We start from the raw sequence: 21,466 nt of genomic DNA on the forward strand, positions 1-21,466 counted from the left end.
TATTATCTATTTAAGGTTTTACCTATACAGTTTTTTGTATACATCAAACCAGGAGGAAATCAGAATCAGTCCAGCTTGATGAGTTTTAACTAGGTGATTTTTTTTTATTGATAGAAATTAACAAAGGCTGATAACAAACATTTATTAAGAATTTTTAATTTAACAACCCCCCAAAAGATTGGAAATGCCCTTCTTTGCTTCCTAATTGCGTATAAGCTTGTAATACTTCATTTAATTTATATTACATTTATTTTATTATCATGCACCACATGTTTTTCTATTTTATATTTTAAAGGCAATAATATTAAGAAAACAGTAAATGGGAATTAGCCAGAAAAGGCCATATCTGTGCATCAATATTAAATATTCGATCTCAACAAATCACTTTTGCATATATTTATTTTTTTTATTGCTGTTACTTTATGCCCTCTGTCATTGCTGCTGCATATTTTTTTTTCACTAAATGCATTTTATGCATGATTACATTTGATGTATGTGTAGGTTTGAAATAAAGAGACAGCATTCAGCACACAGCTGCAGAACATAATGCAGTTTCTAATGAGCAGTTGGCCTGTTTTGCAGGCTGCTGTACCTCCTGTACTGCAGGCTGCTGTGACTGAGGTCAGAGTCGGCTCCAAGGTAACAGCTGTGGGCGGGTTTAGACCTGTAACTCCGCCTGTCTTAGGAATGCTTGTAGAAACCAGAGCAGAACAAAATCAGGTCCGACCAGCCACAGTAACAGCTGTCGCTCTCACCTGCACTGGATAAAGCTTCAAATCCTTCCTGGATCAGCAGCAGCGAGGCGAAGCTTCTGAGCACCGCTGGATCAACATCTGGACGCTCAGGTGAGAGACTTGATTAACCCCGACTGTCTGTTTGATTAAAGGCCGACCTTTAACCAGGTGAAGGTAACCAAGGGTTCACCTCCACATAAACATTACACACGCGTTTTTAGTCATTATTATAGGTAAGTCCAACTTCTTTACAAATGCCCACTAATTATTTTTATTTGAATATTTTGGTAAGCTACAATTCGCCTCTAAATGGTATAACTTTACTCTGAGCTGAGGCGTTAAATGTCAAAACAAGCTGCAGATGGTTGGTTGTTCATTAGCCTGCTGCAAAATGCAGAGTTGCTGCAAAGCAAGGAGCCAGATTTGGCTTCAGGTTGTTTTGATCAGTGAGAAGATAGGAACAAAACGTGAAGGTAAGGGGGTTAAAGGTTTCAAAGGCCTAATTATGGAAATTGTTCAAGAAGAGGTTAAAAAAATCTAAGTAGCCTAATCTTTTTTTTTTTTTCATTTACAGCACTTCATATACAGCTGTGCTTCAAACTGTATAGCAGTTTCACATAAAAGGTGAAAGATCTCACACTGTTAAGTGCTTCACTCTGAGCCATCACTCATGCATTGTTTTTCTAAGGCAATCAGCACCAGGTCTCAGCTGAACATGTCATGTGAAGGGGTGTCTATTCTAGCTGCTAAACCAAAGGACAACACTAAAAGTATAGCAAATAAAAAAAACAAGGAAAGGCATTCATAAATTACATATTTTGTAAGGCTTTATTCAGGAAATAGACTACAAACTCAATAAGATTATCTATCTCTAATTTGATGATTGACTTAATTGATCTCACAGTGGAGAAATGTACTTGTTTTTATCAGCTAAATAGTCAAAAAGAAGAGAGAAGGTGCTAAAGGAAGAAAAAGATGAATGGGATATATACAGTACACACAGTGCGTTCACATATGACAGCTTTTTTTTATACAGGATTATTGCACAGGGTGTTTACATGGGTATTTATATAGATGCATATTTATATAGTTATTGCACTGGGTGTCAAATATAAAGAAACATGTTATTGCACAGGGTATTAAATAGTAAATACACATTATACATTGCACAAGTTATTTCCCTTGTAGTGTTGCATTGTAGAGTCTGGTGGCAACAGGGATGAATGACCTATGGTAGCGCTCAGTTTTACAATTTAATTCTTATTCGAAAACAATATTTTTAGTAAAGTATAAATATGTAATGTCTGGGCTAATGCATTTCCTTCTTGGGGTTTATTTGGTGAGCTTCTAAAGTTAATTTACGAAAGCATGTTAATTTGGGGTCCTTGGTCCTTATTTATTTAAAAAAGCTTGTACTGTGCTACAAATGTGAGACTGTTGGAATAGGCCTCCAATATGACTTCAAATCACTAATGGACTTAATTTTTTCTTCTAATTCTATCATACATTTTTGTTTTGTTATAAAACTTCTGAAACCGATTAAATCAAAATTTATTTTATTTTTTTTTTATTTTTTATTTTTTGTAATTTCCGGATCTGATAATGATATCGGAAATCGGTCCAATATCAGCCAAAAATCATATATTGGTATATATTTGCCTGTCTCTAAAATCTGAGCTTAAAGCAAGCTGATAGAAACACTACACTTCCATGGGTCAGTTATTCCCAGTGGAGTGCGCAGACATGTTGGATGGTGCTGTTAAAAAAGGGAACCATATACATAGGTAGCATAGAGCCACCAACACCCAAACACCGTTTGATGCTGACATTTAATGATCTTCTGCAGTCCAATGCCACAGTTGTGTCAATTAAATACTCAGAATTACATAACGATTCCAAATATTAACAAACCTGACAAACTATAGACTAGATAGAGTTTTTTTTTTTTTAAGTTTATTTAGAATTTATGTGAATAAAAGAACACAATTGAAGGCTAGAGCACAAAAAACATAAATTAACTTGAACTTACTGCTCTAAGTTATCAGGGAACAGATTACGCTGTACAACAGAGATTCTTCTAGTTTACATATAACTGCTATCATAAGTCTTTAAATGTGTGATGATCACATTCTTCAAAAGTTTTTCTTCTTCTGGAGACGTAGTGAAATTTCGATGTCTCCATCCCCTGGATCGAGTTTATATGATTAACTAAGAACCTCAGGGTGCTTTTATAAATGTTTCCATAAATATGTGTCATTTGCTCAAGTTCCTCAGGCAGTTTTCCAACGTACATAGAAATGGAGGAGAAGTCTAATGCAAAGCCAAGGATTCCAGAATATATTGAAGTTATTTTCTATTGATTGGAGTGGGTATATATGACAGTTTGAGGATTAATTTAAATTTACATTTAAAAAGTGAAAAAGAAAATATACTATTATCCTATTTCAAGTGCATACTATGTAATAATCTTATTTTAAGGTTAAAAACCTTCATCCCCTGACAGGTCATCATATTTTCCTGCTCAAATTAGGGGCAAATACAGTTATTTTCAGAAAATTGTACATATTTTCAGTACCCTTTTGCAGTCCAAGATGTCGTTCAATAAACACAGAATTTGAAAAGGTACCACCACTTTAAAGTTGTTGGGAAGTCAAATTTAAATTTCAAATCATTCTGGCTTAAACATGTATATAAATTTAAAAAAGAAATCCTGTCTTAAAATCTGTGTTTTTGTTTTTGTTTTTTGTTTTTTACGTTATTTCATGCAAGCCAGTTGTTATACTTCAGCTTGTACACCTAAATTCGGCCAATCATATATCAACAGTCATCTGTCAATCACATTTTTTTCGGTATAGCATCTTGATTCATATGTTGCAGCTAACATACGCAACGGTTGAAATAAGAATCATTATTTATTTTACCTTTGAGTTCCAGTGTTTATGGGGATGGACGCCTGTGTCTTCTAAGTTGCTAACTGGTAAGCAAGATGCTTACGACAAACCGGCCACAAACCAAACTTGCTTGCGAAGCTTCTGTCATAACATCGACCAATAATCGACCAATCACATTCACTTTATTCACTCGTGTAAAGTCGGGCACCACTCGGGAGAATTCGGAAACTGCAACTGTTGGAACGGCCACTTCCCTACGACTTTAACTGAGTAGAATATTATTAAGGCTGCCCAGTGATGCAGTGGGTAGCACTGCTGCCTTGCAGCAAGAAGGTTGCAGGTTCGACACCTGGCCCAGGGTCTTTCTGCATGAAGTTTGCATGAGCATGTGTGGGTTTTCTCTGGATACAGCAAGCTGCAATGGTACCCCAGCTTCCTCCCTCAGTCCAAAACCATTATTGTTAGGTTAACTTTATTAAATTTATTTTTACTAATTTAAATTTATTTTATATTTTTACTAATTGTAATCACTTGGCCTTATGTTTGCTTTTGAAACATATACTTAACAGAGAAAAGGTAACTTGTGTGCTGTAGTTTTCATAAAAAAAGACATTATGCAATAAACTAACCTGTTGGTGAAGAAGGTAAATATGCTTGTTTAGTGACCCGGACAGTTAGCCATCCATTCACCAGGATAAGGCTCTATTGAGGTGGTGCTACAACGTGGATACAAAATTACAAAAATCTAGACTTGTACTATGGGTCAAAGACTAACAAAATAAAAAAAAATAAAAAATTATTTTAGCAGGGCACTTTTTTGTCCAGAGGGGAAAAGGGCAGGTGCTCTAACACCACCTAGTATCTTTCTGTTCATGTCCCTGGTTATTCCTATATCTATCGTTGTTTCAATATCCATCAATCAAACCTTTTCTAACATCTCAAAATACAAAAAAAGTTTAAATAATCATGATTGGTGCTGATATTGTTTAGTTTCAATATTAGTGTCAGTCATTATTCAAAGCTGGGATATTGGTATTTTAAAGGAAATAAAAAAAAAAGTACAATGGAAAGGTTTAAAACAGGGCCTTCAGAGCTTGATGGCAGTCGTCCTGCACCTTTTTGATGTGTCTCTGTTTTAATACCCCTGAGTTAAATAATTAGGTCCTTTGCAAATCTTTGGAAAACCTGATTTCAATGAACCCATATAACACAACAAGGGCTATTTTTGTGTTTCGCTTTAGTTTCATACTGAAGGCAAACTCTGAGTTTAACTGTTACCATCGGTGAAGATGACCATCAGATTGATCATTCGTCGTCATTCTCCTTTGGCAGAGAGGAGAGGTTCCCTACCTGCTGTGTGGGACATGGGGTTACAAATACAGACTAAGGTCTAAGCGCTGATGGAGCCTTTTTCTTCTCTACATCCATTGATTATTGCAATTACACGACTTTGTGGGCAGAAAGGTTCCAAAAACTTCAGAAACATATTGGAACTGAGCTTCATAGAGCATTTACATCACCTGCTGGGTTATGCTCTCTTAATTTATACACCCAATAACATACTTCTTTAATGTTATTGTTAGGAATGTGACTTTTGTTCCTGCTCAAATCCCCCTTGTATATTGACTGGCCTCTGCTATATGAAATGTCCATGTCTTTTTGTTCAGTATGTTTTTATAATCCCCATATGGTGTAATTAATACATTTTGAATTTAAGTTCTATTGGCCAGCAATGCACACTTTATGACATCCTATTTCCTCCCGTTGCGGAGCTGGGTCCTGTTTTCTGCTTTTCATTGATAACCGCTTCTTATATATATGAAATCTGGACTGACTTAACTCAAAGTTGAGTTAGGTGCTTAACATAACCTGTTCTGAAACAGAAAGCCTGAAAATCACAAAACCGAAAATGTCGAGTCAGGATAACTGCTCTGTACTCAGAATGGATTAGTCACACTTTCTAAATCAGGGCCCACATCCACTGCAACACTACTAACCACCACATAATCAGCCAAAATCATGGTCTTATTTATCCGTATGCTTTTTTAACAAACAACCTTTTAAAAATGGAGGGTCTTCCACCTTAACACCATTGAGAATTAAACAATACAAATCACATATGTTTTTTTGTCCTGCATTGACTCTGATGATTTGGCATTAACTGAAATCTTCTAGGATTGGCAGCATTTTTTCTTATCTACCAACACGACATTTGAGGTTGACCAGAGAACTGCGACTGGCTTATTTGGGACATCTCATTAATAACATTACATGCCCTAGGGGGCAACACCTCTGCACACATGTTAACAATGGGTCTCCTACAAGGTGGAATACAGCTATCTTGAGATCTAAATATTTGATGTATTCTGTAAATATAGGCAGTTTACAAATGTTTCAAAGCAAACATTAGATCCAACATAATTGACACCATCAGACTTTTATCTGACAGAAATAAATTATTAAATTACCGTACTTAAACTCCCAGCTAAAATGCAGATAAATTATAGACAGAGCAGTGGTTAACTTCCATCTAAGTATAAACAAGTACGGTAGAATGTAACATTACTCACAGTATGAATACAGCAAACTAACAATTGTCGCTTGCTGCGATCACTGGTAACTGGTAAAGGCAGGTGCGTTTAGTGATATGCAGACAACTGTGTTGTCAGTTATTAAACCAACAGCTCAATGCATCTAGGTGGGTGACCGGGGGGGAGGCTTGCAAGATCTGGTTGCTTTAACTGAAAAACCAGGTATAGATTCTTATAGGAGGAATGTTCTCAACAGCAAAAAAAACATGTTGTACTGTGTAGCAAAGGAAATAGTGCTGATTTATATCACGACATGCAATGTCTAGCATTGCTGAGACCTGGCCAGACCAGAAAGATTACAAAGCTGTGTGGCAATCCTTATTGATAGCACTTACACACAGTATGATGTGCACCATCCTTCCAACACTACTGTTATCTTTGATCAATTTATTTTATCTCTGTATGTGCTTTAAACGTATTGTTCTTTGGGTTTAGCTTTGTCTTTGTTGCTGTTTTCGTTGTGATTAGGATTACCTCTATGCATTGGCAGCAACCTATTTTTAATGTTAATAAATATGTAAAAAAAATTTATTCTCATTTATTTTCTTTTGGTTTTTAGCTGAGAATGAGTTTGAAAGCTGCTGGGATCCAAGCTGTCTATGAAGCCCTTACCGTGCCACATGAGGAAGAGGAGGAGGAGGAGGATAATGGGAAAACGACTGATGATGAGGAGCCCAGAGCGTGCGGTGTTTGTGGTGATCGTGCAAAGGGTTACCACTTTAACGCTCTGACATGTGAGGGCTGCAAAGGCTTCTTCAGGTAGATTTTAACTCTTACTTTCTTGCGGTAGATTTCCCCTCATGTTGATGTTTTTGAGTGTTTGTGCTTGTTGGCTTTGGCAGTTATTCTATTTTCATTTTCCTTTCTGCTGACATTTTCCAGTTTTCTTTTATTCTAAAATTAAATGTACTTCTTAAACATATTATTTATAATGTAACAGGATCTATAAACTGCAAGGGCAGTTATTGGGCTGCTTGGTGGATTGTCTGTGAGCTGTGTCTATAGTGTATCCCTGCTGCTTACAACAGTCCTCCATGATCCTGCATGATTTTAGGAAATGCATGGAGGAAAATGTATGGGCAAAAGAATAAAAATGCATGCATTAGCAGTGTGGAGGATGCAATAATCTCCTGATTGTCATAAAAGAAACCTTTACAAAAGGTGTCATCTCATATGTGTACGTGTTCTGACTACAGTTAAGGCCCCTTCTAGGCGGGTCTGTGCGAGTATGTGGGGCCTTCTGCTACTAGAACTTGTTTGCAGGACTAAATAAACTAAAACTGTTTTACTTTTAGGGGTTTAGTTCAGGCTGAAGTGAGACGTGAAATAAAGAGATGGTTGGTGACGCAGGAAAGCTGAGGTGAATGGGCCCTCCAGAGATACATATATTATCACAGATGGACAAAAGGATTGATGCTTAATAATAAACATGAAAAAAATTATTATTTATTTAGTTGAGTTTTCTTTTGAAAGGCTGGTAGAAGTTAATATTTCTTTTTTTTTCTTTTTTCTTATGGATCATTACCTTGGCTAAATAATGATCCTCCGAAGGCTTCTGGAAATGAGGAGCAACTTGTCTGATCTCAGACTTATTTTTATTTTCCAATAGCTACTAAAATATTATTCTCTCACCCTCAGGCTTTTCTATCATGAATCCCTAGAACTTCCCTAAAGGAAACTAATTTATTTTGGTTGGATCAGACTCAATAATTTACTCACTGATATTCAACGGTCTACGTTTAGGTATATTACACAATGTTTCTCACCTTATTGTCAAAATAAAGCAGGATGACTTTCTGTAATGACAGAAAATTACAGCATTTAATTAGATATTATAAATCTTTTAAATAAAAGTCTTGATATGTTTGTGGTCATTTTCACATTAAATTGAAATGAATGCTGCCTTTTAATTTGTAAATAAAAACTAGGGTACACTGGGTTATTTGGTGTAATAATCAGCTGAAGTGCATTGATGTCGGGAGCCGACTTATACCAGGATGGACTTTCAGAAATCAGCTGAAATGTGTCTTGGAGTTAGGTCTTTAAGGCTGTTGAGCAAAAACAGGTGGCCCAGAATTCAGAGCATGTGAGTGTTGACCTCTTCTAATGCATCTTAAGCACATCTCATGCATTTTTTAAAAGCCTTCTGTGGTTGTTTTTTTTCTTCCCTTTGGAGAAAGGCCTTCTGCACCTAGCATTACTATTTCAGTATTAGTAGTATTACAAACTACAGATTAGACTATTATTGTAATCCCGGTAAAGCTTCTTTCTGTATGTATATATATATATATATATATATATATATATATATATATATATATATATATATATATATAATATATATATATAATATATATATATATGGAATTTTTTCTTTGGATTGTCTCAGATGTCTGTCAATGAAGCTTCACTGTGAGTCAACATAGTTATTTAACTAATACCTTATTTTACCACATTATGCCTTTCTTTTAAGGTAACAAGTCACTTAACTGCTCAAAAATATCTCTAGAGTTTTCAAAATTACTCAGTAGTAAAGCATTTATACTTGATTGGACATGTCTGCATAGCAATAAGTTGTAACAGTCAACATTAAAAGATTATTCAACCATATGTTTTGACTTACTGCTTATTTTTTTGTTTTGTTCGTTTGGTTTTATAAATCCATTTAGACGTGCCATAAAGAGGTCAACACAGCTTCGATGTCCATTCCTGAATAAATGCACCATAACCAAAAACAACCGGCGCTCGTGTCAGGCCTGCCGCTTCAGAAAATGCCAAGCTATTGGCATGCGGAAAGACAGTGAGTAATTCACAATCTCTCCCACTATTGATAGAATGAATAAAAGGTTATCCATAAATTGCGTCCTAAGATACATTGTCTCGTGCTCCTATTTCTTATTTTAGCTCTAGGAAGCTTAAACATTTTCTAAGATCCAATTGTAAGAAAAGCACCTTCTTGTAATAATTTTATCTTGAGATATTGATCAGAAGTGTATCTTTAGACCTGCCCAACTTCCTAATTTTATAGCGGCAGTAATACTTGCATGTTAGCAGTTTAACGACTTTAGGTAGTATTACCTGGCTGCAGCTTATCACTTTAGTTCAAGTGTAGCATTAAAGTTTTTCACTCATAGTTCAACTTTATCTCACTTGACAGTTTAGCATCTTCCCCTACAGTGCCTGCCAGGAAAGCAGTATTTTTTTCCACAATTAAGTTGTGATGCATGTTGTGGAATAGCATTTTTGTTTGACTTTTATGTGTCCTCTGAATAGAATAAATAATATAAATGTACAAAAACAAAACTTGTGAATACCAATTTTTTATTCTTTACAGGCACTCTGTTTAGAGATTTCCTTAATCATACATGCATCTTAACCAGTTTTTGAAATGTCGGTTATTTGTTTAAGGAAAAGTTAAACCTTCTGCTTGTCCTTTTTTCTGTGTGCTGGTGTTCAGTGGTCATGTCAGAGGAAGAGGTCTTGGAGCGACGAATCAGAATAAAGAAGAAAAAGATTGCAAACTCAACCACAGAGCTTTCGTTCCAACAAGAAAAGATGGTTGAGGAGCTGCTTTGTAGCCTCCGCAACACATTTGACTCAACATTCTCACGTTTCACTGGCTTCAGGGTGTGTGACTCGGCACATGCGCTTATATGTGTTTGTTGATTATGCTGTTTTCTGTATAGTTATTGGTTTTTTGTTTTTGTTTTTTCAAACCAGCCTAGGGATAGAGACATTTTGGCAGAGAACCAGGAGACCACCTGTCCTACAAAGACCTGCTCAACAGCTGATAAACCTGCAGCTCCGCCTACAACATCCCCCTACCACTGCTCCTTATCCCCAGTCCCATCCTCCCCGTCTTCCTCCTCTTCCACCTATTATTTCCAGTCCAGTTTCTCTGAGAAAATTGACGGCCACCTTGGAGACAAAAGCAGCTTTGTTTATACTAATCTCCCACATCTGTCTGACCTCACCACTTACATGATTCAGGACATCATCCGCTTCTCTAAAAGTCTTCAGGACTTTCGGTAAATATGTGCACGATGGAACTTAGTTGGTCTAAGAGCTGGGTTTAAATCAGTGGCATTAATATAGGCCTATTTTAGGGCTGCTGACTCCTCTGCAGTTTAGAGCAGCTCCCGCTGTCAATACAAAATCTTGCTACACTAGATGTCATGAACAGAACTTCTGCACGGAAAACATGGCAAACCAGCAACAGCTCCTACCAGCCAGGGTTTGCAAATTAAACATTTAGAGACCACTTGTGATTTAGCCCATACACGTCACTATGATCAACAGATTATTAGATCTCTTAAAAAGAAAATACAGTCACTCTTGGAGCCATCTAAGAGAGATGTTGGAAGTAGCTGTGTTTTCTATTTCCTTAAGGCCCTGTCACACCTTGCTGTTTTAGACAGCGTATGCTTGACATATGAAAAATTTGGCCAAAATTCTGGCATAAGTTGGTTAAGTTATGGGTACATTTTGTATAAGTTAAGAGCACGCTGCAACAAGCTGGCACACGACGACATACAGCAAGTATGTCAAGAAATTTTGAGCATGCATGCTCATAATTTCCTTTTGTATGCCAGCGTATGCCATACGGGGTTTCCGATAAGTTTTTTGAGTGTTTACATAAGTTAAGGGTAAGTCACTCATAAGTCGTGGTGTCTAGCTTATCAAGAACTTATCTCCAACGCATATCAACGTATTTGACGTGTTCCAGACGACCACTGAACATGTTTCTAACTTATAGCTACTGTTTAATGGTGTATTGGCAGCGTTTTGGTATAACAGGGGTTTCACAGGAGGAAACCGTGAGTACTCCTCCAGATTTCATAGGGTGAGTGAGAAGGTCAGTGTGATGGATCCTCCCTGGTTTCAAGGCCACAACCAGCAAACTTCCTAGCTATTTATATTTATATATTAATCTATTTATTTTTTCGTTTTTTTGGCGGGCAGTAAACAGCAGCTAGGTTTATAGCGCGATCAAATAAATCTTTTTAATGCAGGTTGCTGCCACCTCGGGACAATAACTTGTGACATTTCATGGGCATTATGTCTAAATAGTAAATACTAAAAGTTGGTTCTTTTACTGCCTTTGAGAGGACTTCGTTTTGATTTATCAGCTGTTTCTAACTCTATACATAGATGGCTACCCAGCATGAAACAGCAGCTAAACTAATTCCCTTCAGAATATTATCAAATAATAATTATTATCACTTTGCCATTCTTATTGACCAACAGGAGTCAGGACAGATAGGCAAAAAGTGAGGAGAAGGTGCACTCAGTCTAAAGTAAGAGTCACCAACTTGCAAGGACCTATTGAGAAGCAGCAAAGTTAAAAAACACAATATCTCCTGAAAATTAGTCTAAAAATGTTTTGAAATTTAATTTTGGGAAGTTTTTGATTTATAATTGCCCTAAAGTGGATTTAAGGACAACAGTATTTAAATAGAGATCATTTATAAATTCTGAGAGTGCAGGGGTATTTTTTTTTTTTTTATTTATGTGACACTTTGTACAAAAGTAAACCAGGTGTGATTTTTAAAAAGACAATATTTAAAAACGACGGCCACAAAATTACTTTTACATTTTTGACGAAAAATAAAGATAAAGTAAAGTGAGTAATTTCATATGTTAAATCATGTCTTATGAGGGTAAATCCTAAATCTTTGGACTGCCTAAATCCTATAAGGATTTTAATTTTATTTAAAGGTATATACAAAATAAAAAATTTATTTATAAAATAACCTTCTATTATGTAGCTTTCGGTGTTACCTGGCACTGAATCAGCTCTCATGGCCAAAAAGGTTGATAACCCTCATTTAAGGAATTTTTGAAGGTATAATTTGCGTGATAGTCCTGAACATTTATGGAACTTGATATGAATATAATATAAGCAACACATCAGTCAAGGTTGAACATATCAATCTTATAAACCATGAATTTTTATTTAGGAGAGGAATGATTAGAAAGTGGAGATACAGTAGTGGGATGTAGTGTTTGCTCTCTTTCTGAGTTATTATTGTTTAGCATGTTTGTCATACCGACAAATTTTAAAGGATTGGGGAAAAAAAATTGTTATTGCATAGTTCAACGACATTTAATGCTCCATACACGTATTTACCTTTTAGCCACATGGGGAATTAGACCTGTAGCTTCCAGGTTTAACCCCCCCTAAAGGCAACCAGAAGCACCTCATTGCCGAAAAACGATCTCCCTCCATGATTTGGACTCTAGTAGCAGAAACCTTTGGACCAATTCAGTTTATATCACTTTAATTCCCAACAGATTTAATATTTAAACCAACCTAGTGTTGTACCTTTAATTAGTATGCAAGCCTTTCTAACAGAATATTGTGAGCGAATGTTTCAAATGCAGCACTGAGATCTAACAGGACAAGTACCGAAACAAGTCAGTTATCTGAGGCCAGGAGAATATTATTAGTGACTTCCATCAGTGCTGTTTTAGTGCTATGATGAGCTCTAAACCTGAGTGAAACGCCACAGAAAGTTCATTATGGTGTAACTCTTTACCCATGTGACTTTATTAAAAATTATGCATATCTGAGGCTTCAAAGGTCACAGTCATCCTTCAGTGGTTTCAGTTTCTGGTTAGGAAAGGACATTTCTTGAGGCGGGGCAGTGGTTAGGCGTGTGGCCTTTAATCGAAGGGTTCTGGTTGAGTTCCGGCCTGGTGACCTTTGCCAAATCTCTTCCCTGTCTCTCCAATCTCATTTCTTGTCTGCCTACTTTCAGAAGTATAACGAAATAAATAATCGTAAAAAAAAGACATGGACATTTCTTGGGACGTTTTCCATTATCTTAACTGCAGGGTTTCAGTTCTGAATACAAACTTAGTGAAGACAAATGCTTTTTGTGATTGTTTTTCATTCCTGTGTCTAGAAAAATATTTGTATTTCATAAACTTCATAAACATAATCTGCATATTTGTGTTTATACTACAGGTTGCTTAAAGAAAAAAAACAAAGCAAAACAAGTATTGTTATTTTTATTAACTATTATGTGGGGGGTGGGGAGCATGCTGCTGTATTTTGCTGTCAGATTTGAATGCAAAGTTTCTGTTCCTCAAGAGTTTTGCTGGAAATATTGTGATAATGTTGCGTTGGTTTGTGTCCATCTCTTCCTGTAGGTCTCTAAGCATCGAGGACCAAATATCTCTACTAAAAGGAGCCACATTTGAAATGATGCAGATCCGCTTCAACATGGTTTTCAACACCTCTACAAACAACTGGGAATGTGGCCATATTACATACTGCATACACGACGCTGTGAGAGGTTGGTCTACACACATGAACGATGAGTACTGCTCTATAACTTATGCTTCACCTATTTAATGATTTGTTGTAGCCATTTCTCCTTTTGTGAACTGTTTCCTCAGTTTTCCTGAGTTCGGCATTGTTTGTGTAGGTGTGTCTGCTGTTGCAAACAGGAGTAAAATGTGTAATACAAGCAAGATATTAAAATAATCAAAGCACAACCACCTTAAGACACGTAAAAAGCTTCTGATATTACTAATGCAGCATGTGTAAGCCAAAGGAAACACTCTCATTACTTTTTGACAAGCTTCAGTTAGACCAAACTTTTACCTGAAAAGATGGGTGGGGGAAGTCTGTCGTTTCTGCTTGTTTTATCTTGTCTCTCAGCTCATTTGTAGCATGAACTGTTCTCTGCCTGTGCAAGAACTCAAATATGGCCTCTAGCTCTTCCCTCTACTTTTGCTTTCTCATGTTTTTTAGTGTCTTGACACCTACTGAGAGAATCCTCAGTAGAATGCAGTCGGACTGGTCCAGTCGGCTCAAAGTTCATGTGAAACAGAGCTTCTATTCACGTTTTTACATGCAAACTGTTTGAAAACTTTGTTGTTTCATATTTGTTATTAAAAGAAAAAAAAGAAATAGATTACAAAAAAAGGAAGATTTTCTGATTTGAACCTGCATGAATAAGCAGGTTTAGATGATGATTGGATGGTTGTATATGTCAAACCTGCCTAAGCAACTGTGCCACAGCATTCTGGATCTAAGGGCTTATAGAGAAACTAGAAAACTGGATTTTAATACAAATGCATCTTCTCCCGCTTATTCCATCAGAGTCGTAATAATAAGGTAGTAATAAATTCTACTAAGTTCTATTTCCATTAAACCAAGGTAGCAAAATAATCTTTTTCCTCAGTCTTTATCTCTACCACTTGTGTGTATGTAGAGGTTGTGACTAATCACAGTCGTTTTTTTGGATGGATGAACATTAAAGAACTATTAAGGAAGTTTCTCTGTAATGTTTCCGTAGCTCTGAAGGAACAGAAAAAGGCAATAAATCTTAACAATGTATTATTACTCCTGCAAAATGAAAAGCATTAGGATTCGTATCCAAACAGGTTCATCTGTTTATAGTAGGTATAGTAACCAACCAGGGGATGAGATGAGAAAATAAAAAAATGATCACACAAAAAAATTTAGAAGAAAGAAATTAAAGTTTTTAATATTTTACTCTGCAATTTATGTGGTAAACATTTTGAATTGATATTTTTTTATAAGATCTACTGGTAGTATTATACACTGATTTTTTTCCCCTTAGAAATATGTGTGCATGTGTAATTCTTTTTTTTATGTATCTTGGAGGAAAGAGAGACAAATTTTATTCATTATAATATATTTACATATTTAAACTGGACAGAAAGATGCCTTCTTCCTTCTTATCTGAGTATTTGTTAAAACTTTAAATTGTACAAGATGTTGCTGTATTTCCCTAATATAATTAGACACCAGTTCAGCTTGTTTCCTTAATAGTCATGTCAGTTGTTGGCAGCTAATCAAAAGTGTTCCAGCAAAACTGCTTCATATATCTCCATTGTTGGAGATGTTACACAGTGAGAGGGCTGACAGAATGTCACCGGCGAGGATGAAGAGATGAATTGTCTTTTAAAAAATTATGTCGGCAAAAAATACTAAAGCAGCTAATAATATGATGAAGGATCCTGCAATTGAACAGTAGAGAACTGGAATTTAAAAGCCTAAGAGTCATACGGTGTCTCCTGGAACTGTTTATTTTTTGGCTCTTGAGGCAATTTTGGCTAAAACTTGTCCACATATAGAATTATATTAAACTTTAAAGAAAACGGTCTTTTCGAATTAGTCAACCACATTTATCCTAATCATCTAGGACTGTTTTTATAGTGTTTGATTTATAGGCTTTAGGGTAGTGTTAAATGAGGAAGTTATGTCCCCTTGAAGGCAGTTGCGCCTCGGGACTTCCCTTCTGGTTCTTTTCCTGGGAGCAATTATTTACTACTCTTAACTCAAACTGGGAAAAAAAAAACATATAAAAAAGGACTATAAAAACAGGAGTAAAAAAGTAACAGAGTTTAGTACCAGATCAGGTCATTACAGGATAGAGAAAATGCTGGGAGCTTGCACAGCTGTGGGCTCAAAAAATGTCAGCAAGCTTCCGGCAAAGATTGAGCCCCGAACAAGGTCATCTCCTGCTTCTTATACCTCATGAGTCTATGTGTTGGATCAAGTGGATGCTTTGCTGTCTGTATCAGAAACTGACACGCCATCCATGCCCAAGGATTATAGATAGCTCTCCTCTATCAGTCCTGTGTATCTTTAAAAGACAAGAAGGCTGTCCTATTTAGATGACCTCCTTAGACACAGTGACATCCACAATGTGAAGGAAGGCCTTCTACTCTCTCTAATTTGGCTAACAAACTAACAATGCACATGATGTATAAAGACTAAACCTAACAGTAGGAACCCAGCAAACATGTCACGAACAAAGTTGTGGAGGAATTCAAAGCACTGTCGGCTTATTAAACATCTCCAAGATTTAAATATCTCACAAAGCACTGCTCAGTCTATTATCTAAAGTACTAAAACTATGGTACACACCCATCAACTGATTCCTTTACACATAATCAGTCTCAGCAAGGGGAAGCAGTCAAGAGACCATGGTAACTCTGGAGGAGCTGCAGAGATTCACAGCTCTGCTTAACCCCCTCTAAAATCTGCTTAATTTTAATCTGCTTAATTCTTTTTTATTTATTTTTTTCATTGACCGCTGTGGTCTTCAATATTGATGTGATCACTGACCTGCTTCCCCGTGTCCTTCAGGGGGTTTCCAGCCGCTCCTTCTGGAACCCATCTTCAAGTTTCACCACAATCTTCGCAAGCTGGACTTAGGGGAGGAGGAGTACGCCCTCATCCAGGCCTTGTCTCTGTTTTCTCCAGGTAGAGACAGACAGAATGTCCGCTCATTATATCCCACTAGACTCGATTTATTAATGAGCCCTGTAAATATATTCTTAGAAAATATATTTGTAAATGTTCTCAGACCTTGTTCTAATTTTTAATTCAACCCATCAGATCGTCAAGGAGTGCAGCAACATGCCACCATTGACAGAGTTCGTGAAAACTTGGCACTGACGCTGAAAACCTGGATTGATTGTAAGAAAACAGGACCAAAAAAGCTGTGAGTGACGAGCCCCTTTAAGCAGAGCCAATGCTAAGTCTTTTCCCATATTTACCTAACTTCTGTCTGTTATTTCAGCCTGCTGTACCCCAAATTGATAGCCTGCCTCACGGAGTTGAGAACGATGACTGAAGAGTACAGTAAGCAGGTCTTGCAGATCCAGGAGGTGCAGCCTGACACCATCTCTCCCCTCATGATGGAGGTGGTCAGTAAAAACCCCTGCAAGCACAACTGACACCAAAAAACTGGCCACTTCAAGCTGTTTTGTAGAGGTTGAAAAACTGAATGTACCCACTGATTTGCTGCCAAGTGAGAATCACAGGAGAAGAATGAAGTCAAATCCTGATAAATTCATCACCGATTGCTGCCTTTCAGTGCTTTGTCGTGGCATTGTGAAAAAAATTCAAATTGTTTACCATGATGTTCACTACTCTAAGAACCGTTAGACTTTCTTCTAAAGACATTTGTATTGTCTCACTTCTTACCTCAGGTTGAGTTTAGTTTTGTGCTTGTTGTGTCGTGCATATAAGTAATGTAAAACTTATTGTAAATTGAATTAAATTACAAAAGCGTAGGACTCTACATGACCAGAAATTATTGTAGAACTGTATCTCGATATACTAAGAAAAAGATCTTGTGATGGAAAAGCAACTTCCTTTTGAAAATCAGTCTGAAAATCTGAAATACAGGGTATTTTAAGGAACTATGGAGGACGGTATAATCATTGTATTTTCTCTTCCGCTCTGGAGCAGCAGGACTCTGCCTGTCCGTCTTTGTGCGAAATCTCTTTTGAGGCTTGAGCCTCCATGCATTGAAGCAACCAATGAGAAAGTAGGGCCCCGATTGGATGACATGAAAAAATCTGTTATTTACATTGAGACTAAGGTTCTTATGGGGTGTATGGAGCAGGGATGGGTCAGGAGCAGGTGTTGAAGCTGGCTGTCCGATGCCGATTTTCAGAACACATAAAAAGATTGACTGAGAATGTCAAGACAGATGGGACATTGTCCTCATGAGACTCATTTAGTCAGAATAGTCTCGTGCTAAACTCTTGCTGCGGTTTCTGGAGTTTATTTCAGAGCATTTCATAACAGCTATTTTCGCCCATTGTGGTAATGTGTTTTATGTGTTGCAACATTTTATTAAAGCAGTACATTATGTTTGGGTTTAATTAACACCACTGAGCCTCCCCTGTTTCAGAGACCAGCAGCTGCCTCTGCCTTAAAGACTTGTCCATGAGTTTAATTGCAAAGGAGATCTTGAAGGTTTGGCCAGGAAGGATTGAGGAGATCAACAGAATTATAGAAGATTCGGCTGACATTTTCCTCTGTCCCAAGTGTACGGCCTTCTTTAACCGAGGAGGTTACAAGAAGCTGCATCTGAAGAGTTATGGTGGAAGCGCCAATACTGTCAACCCAGACAGTTGCTGTCATGTCAATATAAACTTTATGGTCTTTCTTCTTCTCATTATAGTAGCTTCATCCTCTCTGTTCCAGTCTGGTTGTGACACCATCCTAGAGGGAAATGTCATTAAGGCTACTGCCTTCAACACATTTGGCTATAGATAATAGAGATGGGCCGTTTTTTTAAGGTTTTGTCCTGTTTCGCAGACATTAGCTTTCAGCAAAGCTTTTATTGTGACTAACTGAATGTGCTCCCTTTTTGCAAAAAGACTGGATCAGAGCTTATCTTTATAAAGGTTTATCTCCTATACAGCGCCTCCTATGGAGCAAGTTTACCGTCACCTTTTCTAACATAGAAGTATTTTGGGATTGGCGCTTCTATGTTGCTTTTGTGTGTCTGCTTCTGTCTCCTTGAACCCCGTTCGGCCTATGCAGATGGCCGCTCATACTGGGCCTGTTTGTGCTGAAGGTTTCTTCCTGTTTAAAGGCAGTTGTTCCTTTTTACTGTTGCTGCATGCATTATCGGTACGAGGGATTGCTGAAGAGTCAACACAATGCAAGCAAATACCTACAGTCACCACATGCTCATCAGGGAGGAGGGAATCTTGCAAAGTCAATAAATCCACTTTACTTAGATGGCTAACTACCTAATGCTCTGATTGAATTGTCTCTGTAAATCGCCTTGAGATGACATGTTGTGAATTGGTGCTTTATAAATAAACTGAATTGAACTGAATAATTGAACTTCTTTTTACCTTTGGTGAAAAACAAATCTTAAAGTGGCTAATAGGGAAGATAAGAATAGAAATCCATCCATCCTCTGCCACTTATCTCCATTATGGTCATGGGGGCTGGTGCCTATCCCCACTATTCTAAGGCCAATAAGCGGAGTACACCCTGGACAGCTCACCAATAATAGAATAGAATAGAAATGTGCTTCATTATTCATCAATGGGGAAACTGAGGCGAATTGAATAGGGCTAAATAATTATGCCAAAAATATAATTTTCTCTTTTTGAACCAGTATTGCAGTTGTGGTTTTATTTGGATTTTATTTTCCCTAAACTAACCAAATGTATCGAAATGATTCGCTCCAGAGTTTCATTTTTTGCATCTTAAAAATGTTTATGTCCAGATTCTGTCAGTGGTGGACGAAGTACTCAACAGTAGTATTTGAGTAAAAGTATTGATTCTTATAGTCAAATCTTACTCAACTACAAGTAAAAGTTGCTCGGTCAAACACCAACTCAAGTGAAAGTATTAAAGTACCCATTTTTGAAAATAACTCTTAAAAGTTCATACATTTAAAAGTATTCAAAGATAGAAATTATTTTCTAATATTAGTACATTTCTGTCTAATTGCAGGGTAATTTTAAAGAACCTTGTAACTTTCAAAAATGACCTGATGTTTTCACATAGAACCACCTGCTACAGATTCTACACCACCTGGAAAGAACTTCAGTATAAAAATGCCCCAAAAATAAGAACAGCTATTTTGATTATTTCCCATTTAAAAACAAACCAAAAAGAAGACAGGAGGGTCTTGATTCTCCTCATACTTTCACTTTGTAATAGAGGTTTATGGTTGAATCTACCAAAAATAAACTACTATTCTGTTTTGAGAACTCATTCTACTGAACATGGCCACATGGCAACAACTAATGCTTTAATAAAATCTATAAACTACAAATATCTACCTTGAATTTGGCATCTGTCATTGTGAAATTGCATTTCAAGAAAGAAAAACAGCGGATTACAAAGCTAAGCTGAGCCAAAACTAAGGATAACTTGTAACTTTTCCAAAATGTAGTGGAGTAGAAAATACAATATTTGACTTTGAAATGCAGTGATTTGAAAGTTATAAGTACTCCCTCAAAAACTACTCAAGTAAATATACTCACAAAAGTACTTAAGTACAATCATAAAATAAATGTGCTTTGGATTATTTTTTCACTGGATTCTGTTGTAGCAGGACATTACTGTTTCATGGAAAGGTGTTTACTTCTTGTTCCAAAGTAAAAAAAACAATCCCCTGGACTTTGTTTCCAAGTTTGAAGATGTTTCGTTTCCCATCCAGAAAGCTTTTTCAATATAAAAATTAATAAAATTAAGTAGATGCCTTAATTCTGTTTAACGAAATCCAATCAAAATTGAGCACTTCTGTAAATTGAAAACTGTGTTTAGATTGCAATATGTAATTTAAATTGCAATATGTAAACAATAAATTGCCTAGACCTAGAATACAACTATGCAAATACAAAGGAAAAATGTAATAAACAATAACAAGAGATGATATACTGCACTATTAGGACAAATGTACATTATAATAAATATATACTTTATGGTTAGACCCAAAGAAAATTTCGCACATAGTTTTTTTAAATCTAAAAAACTGTAAAAGTGCATCTATACCACTTCAGAAAGACAACTGAATTCAGTTAAAAAACAAAAAAAAGATAATGTTCTTTATTTCTAAATCCTGCAGTTGCTACATCATGATGTTTAAAGATTTATTGGTATTTTTTACCCTTTCCTCTATTGCAGGCTTACTCTAGTGGAACTCGAGTTTCTCTCAGACGACAAAGAGCCAAGTTGCAAAGGCATTTAATATTCTTTATAGAGACAAGTGCCGGATGGGATTGACGATCATAGCCTTAGCTTTGGTTTGAACCAGGCTCCAGCAGATTTATATCGCTTCCTAATTCTGACACTTTGATGCTTGCAGATCCATAGCTGATAATAGCCATTCTAGTTCCCATATTCATGTTAATTGATTTTAGTGACTGATTAATTGATAATCTGCCATTATCTTAAACATCCTGCATTTCCTCTTGAACCAAGGTGGTTTTATAACGAAGAGCATTTTTTGATACACTATATATTTTTTTTGATTTGCAGATATTTGAATCCAACCATTCATCAGCTGTACTAAAAATTATATACTTTAAATGCTATGTACTATAAATAATACAAAATATAACAAAACAGACCTAGTAGGACACTGAAATAAATAATAGAACAGATAAAACAAGTGAAAGAAATGTACATCTAGTATCAGTTTGTTTTTCCTTTCTATTTCCTGTTTGACAAGATATCAAAGATTGCAGCTTTCTGCTCATCCAACTCTAGGTGGAAGCAAACCCTCATAATTCAGGGAATTTATCCTCTCCATCCTGTTCTGTTGTTGACATGCTACTGAATCAGAGAATGTAATTTAATTACACAGAGACTACATTTATTTGCACCTTGTAAATAAAATTTAAATTGTTTTATGTTAAGTAAAATGCAAGTTTTCATTCACACAGCAGCAGCAAAGGTTGTGGCCATACTTACTGGAGGGTCAATCCAGGAGCTTCC

At 36.4% G+C, this 21,466-nt stretch overlaps 1 protein-coding gene and 1 long non-coding RNA gene across 4 annotated transcripts in view; both read left to right on the forward strand.

The window, feature by feature from the left end:
• LOC107092053 overlaps positions 1-21,466 on the forward strand; it is a 258,975-nt gene that overhangs the window by 49,979 nt on the left and 187,530 nt on the right. The window lies entirely within an intron of this gene.
• Positions 721-18,865, forward strand: nr1i2 (nuclear receptor subfamily 1 group I member 2). 3 transcript variants are annotated; one of them, XM_015386327.1, is made up of 10 exons: positions 772-845; positions 1,309-1,358; positions 6,776-6,975; positions 8,886-9,016; positions 9,674-9,843; positions 9,937-10,244; positions 13,372-13,517; positions 16,349-16,465; positions 16,601-16,706; positions 16,785-18,863. In XM_015386327.1, exons 3-10 carry the CDS (start codon positions 6,782-6,784, stop codon positions 16,939-16,941), a joined length of 1,329 nt encoding a protein of 442 aa, XP_015241813.1. In that variant the 5' UTR covers positions 772-845; positions 1,309-1,358; positions 6,776-6,781; the 3' UTR covers positions 16,942-18,863. The 3 variants fall into 3 exon arrangements, with proteins under 3 accessions (XP_015241812.1, XP_015241813.1, XP_015241815.1); XM_015386326.1 differs by lacking the exon at positions 1,309-1,358 and having other exon boundaries at positions 721-845; XM_015386329.1 differs by lacking the exons at positions 772-845; positions 1,309-1,358; positions 6,776-6,975 and having other exon boundaries at positions 9,666-9,843; positions 16,785-18,865.

The sequence above is a fragment of the Cyprinodon variegatus genome, unplaced genomic scaffold (assembly GCF_000732505.1).
Source record: "Cyprinodon variegatus isolate N-32 unplaced genomic scaffold, C_variegatus-1.0 Scaffold364, whole genome shotgun sequence".
Classification (NCBI taxonomy): Eukaryota; Metazoa; Chordata; class Actinopteri; order Cyprinodontiformes; family Cyprinodontidae; genus Cyprinodon; species Cyprinodon variegatus.

Coding starts and splice junctions, on each gene's coding strand:
- nr1i2 (XM_015386326.1), top strand. CDS start 6,782: ATGAGTTTGAAAGCTGCTGGGATCCAAGCTGTCTATGAAGCCCTTACC. Junction 9,017..9,673: donor TATTGGCATGCGGAAAGACA/GTGAGTAATTCA, acceptor GCTGGTGTTCAG/TGGTCATGTCAGAGGAAGAG. Junction 10,245..13,371: donor AAAAGTCTTCAGGACTTTCG/GTAAATATGTGC, acceptor CTCTTCCTGTAG/GTCTCTAAGCATCGAGGACC.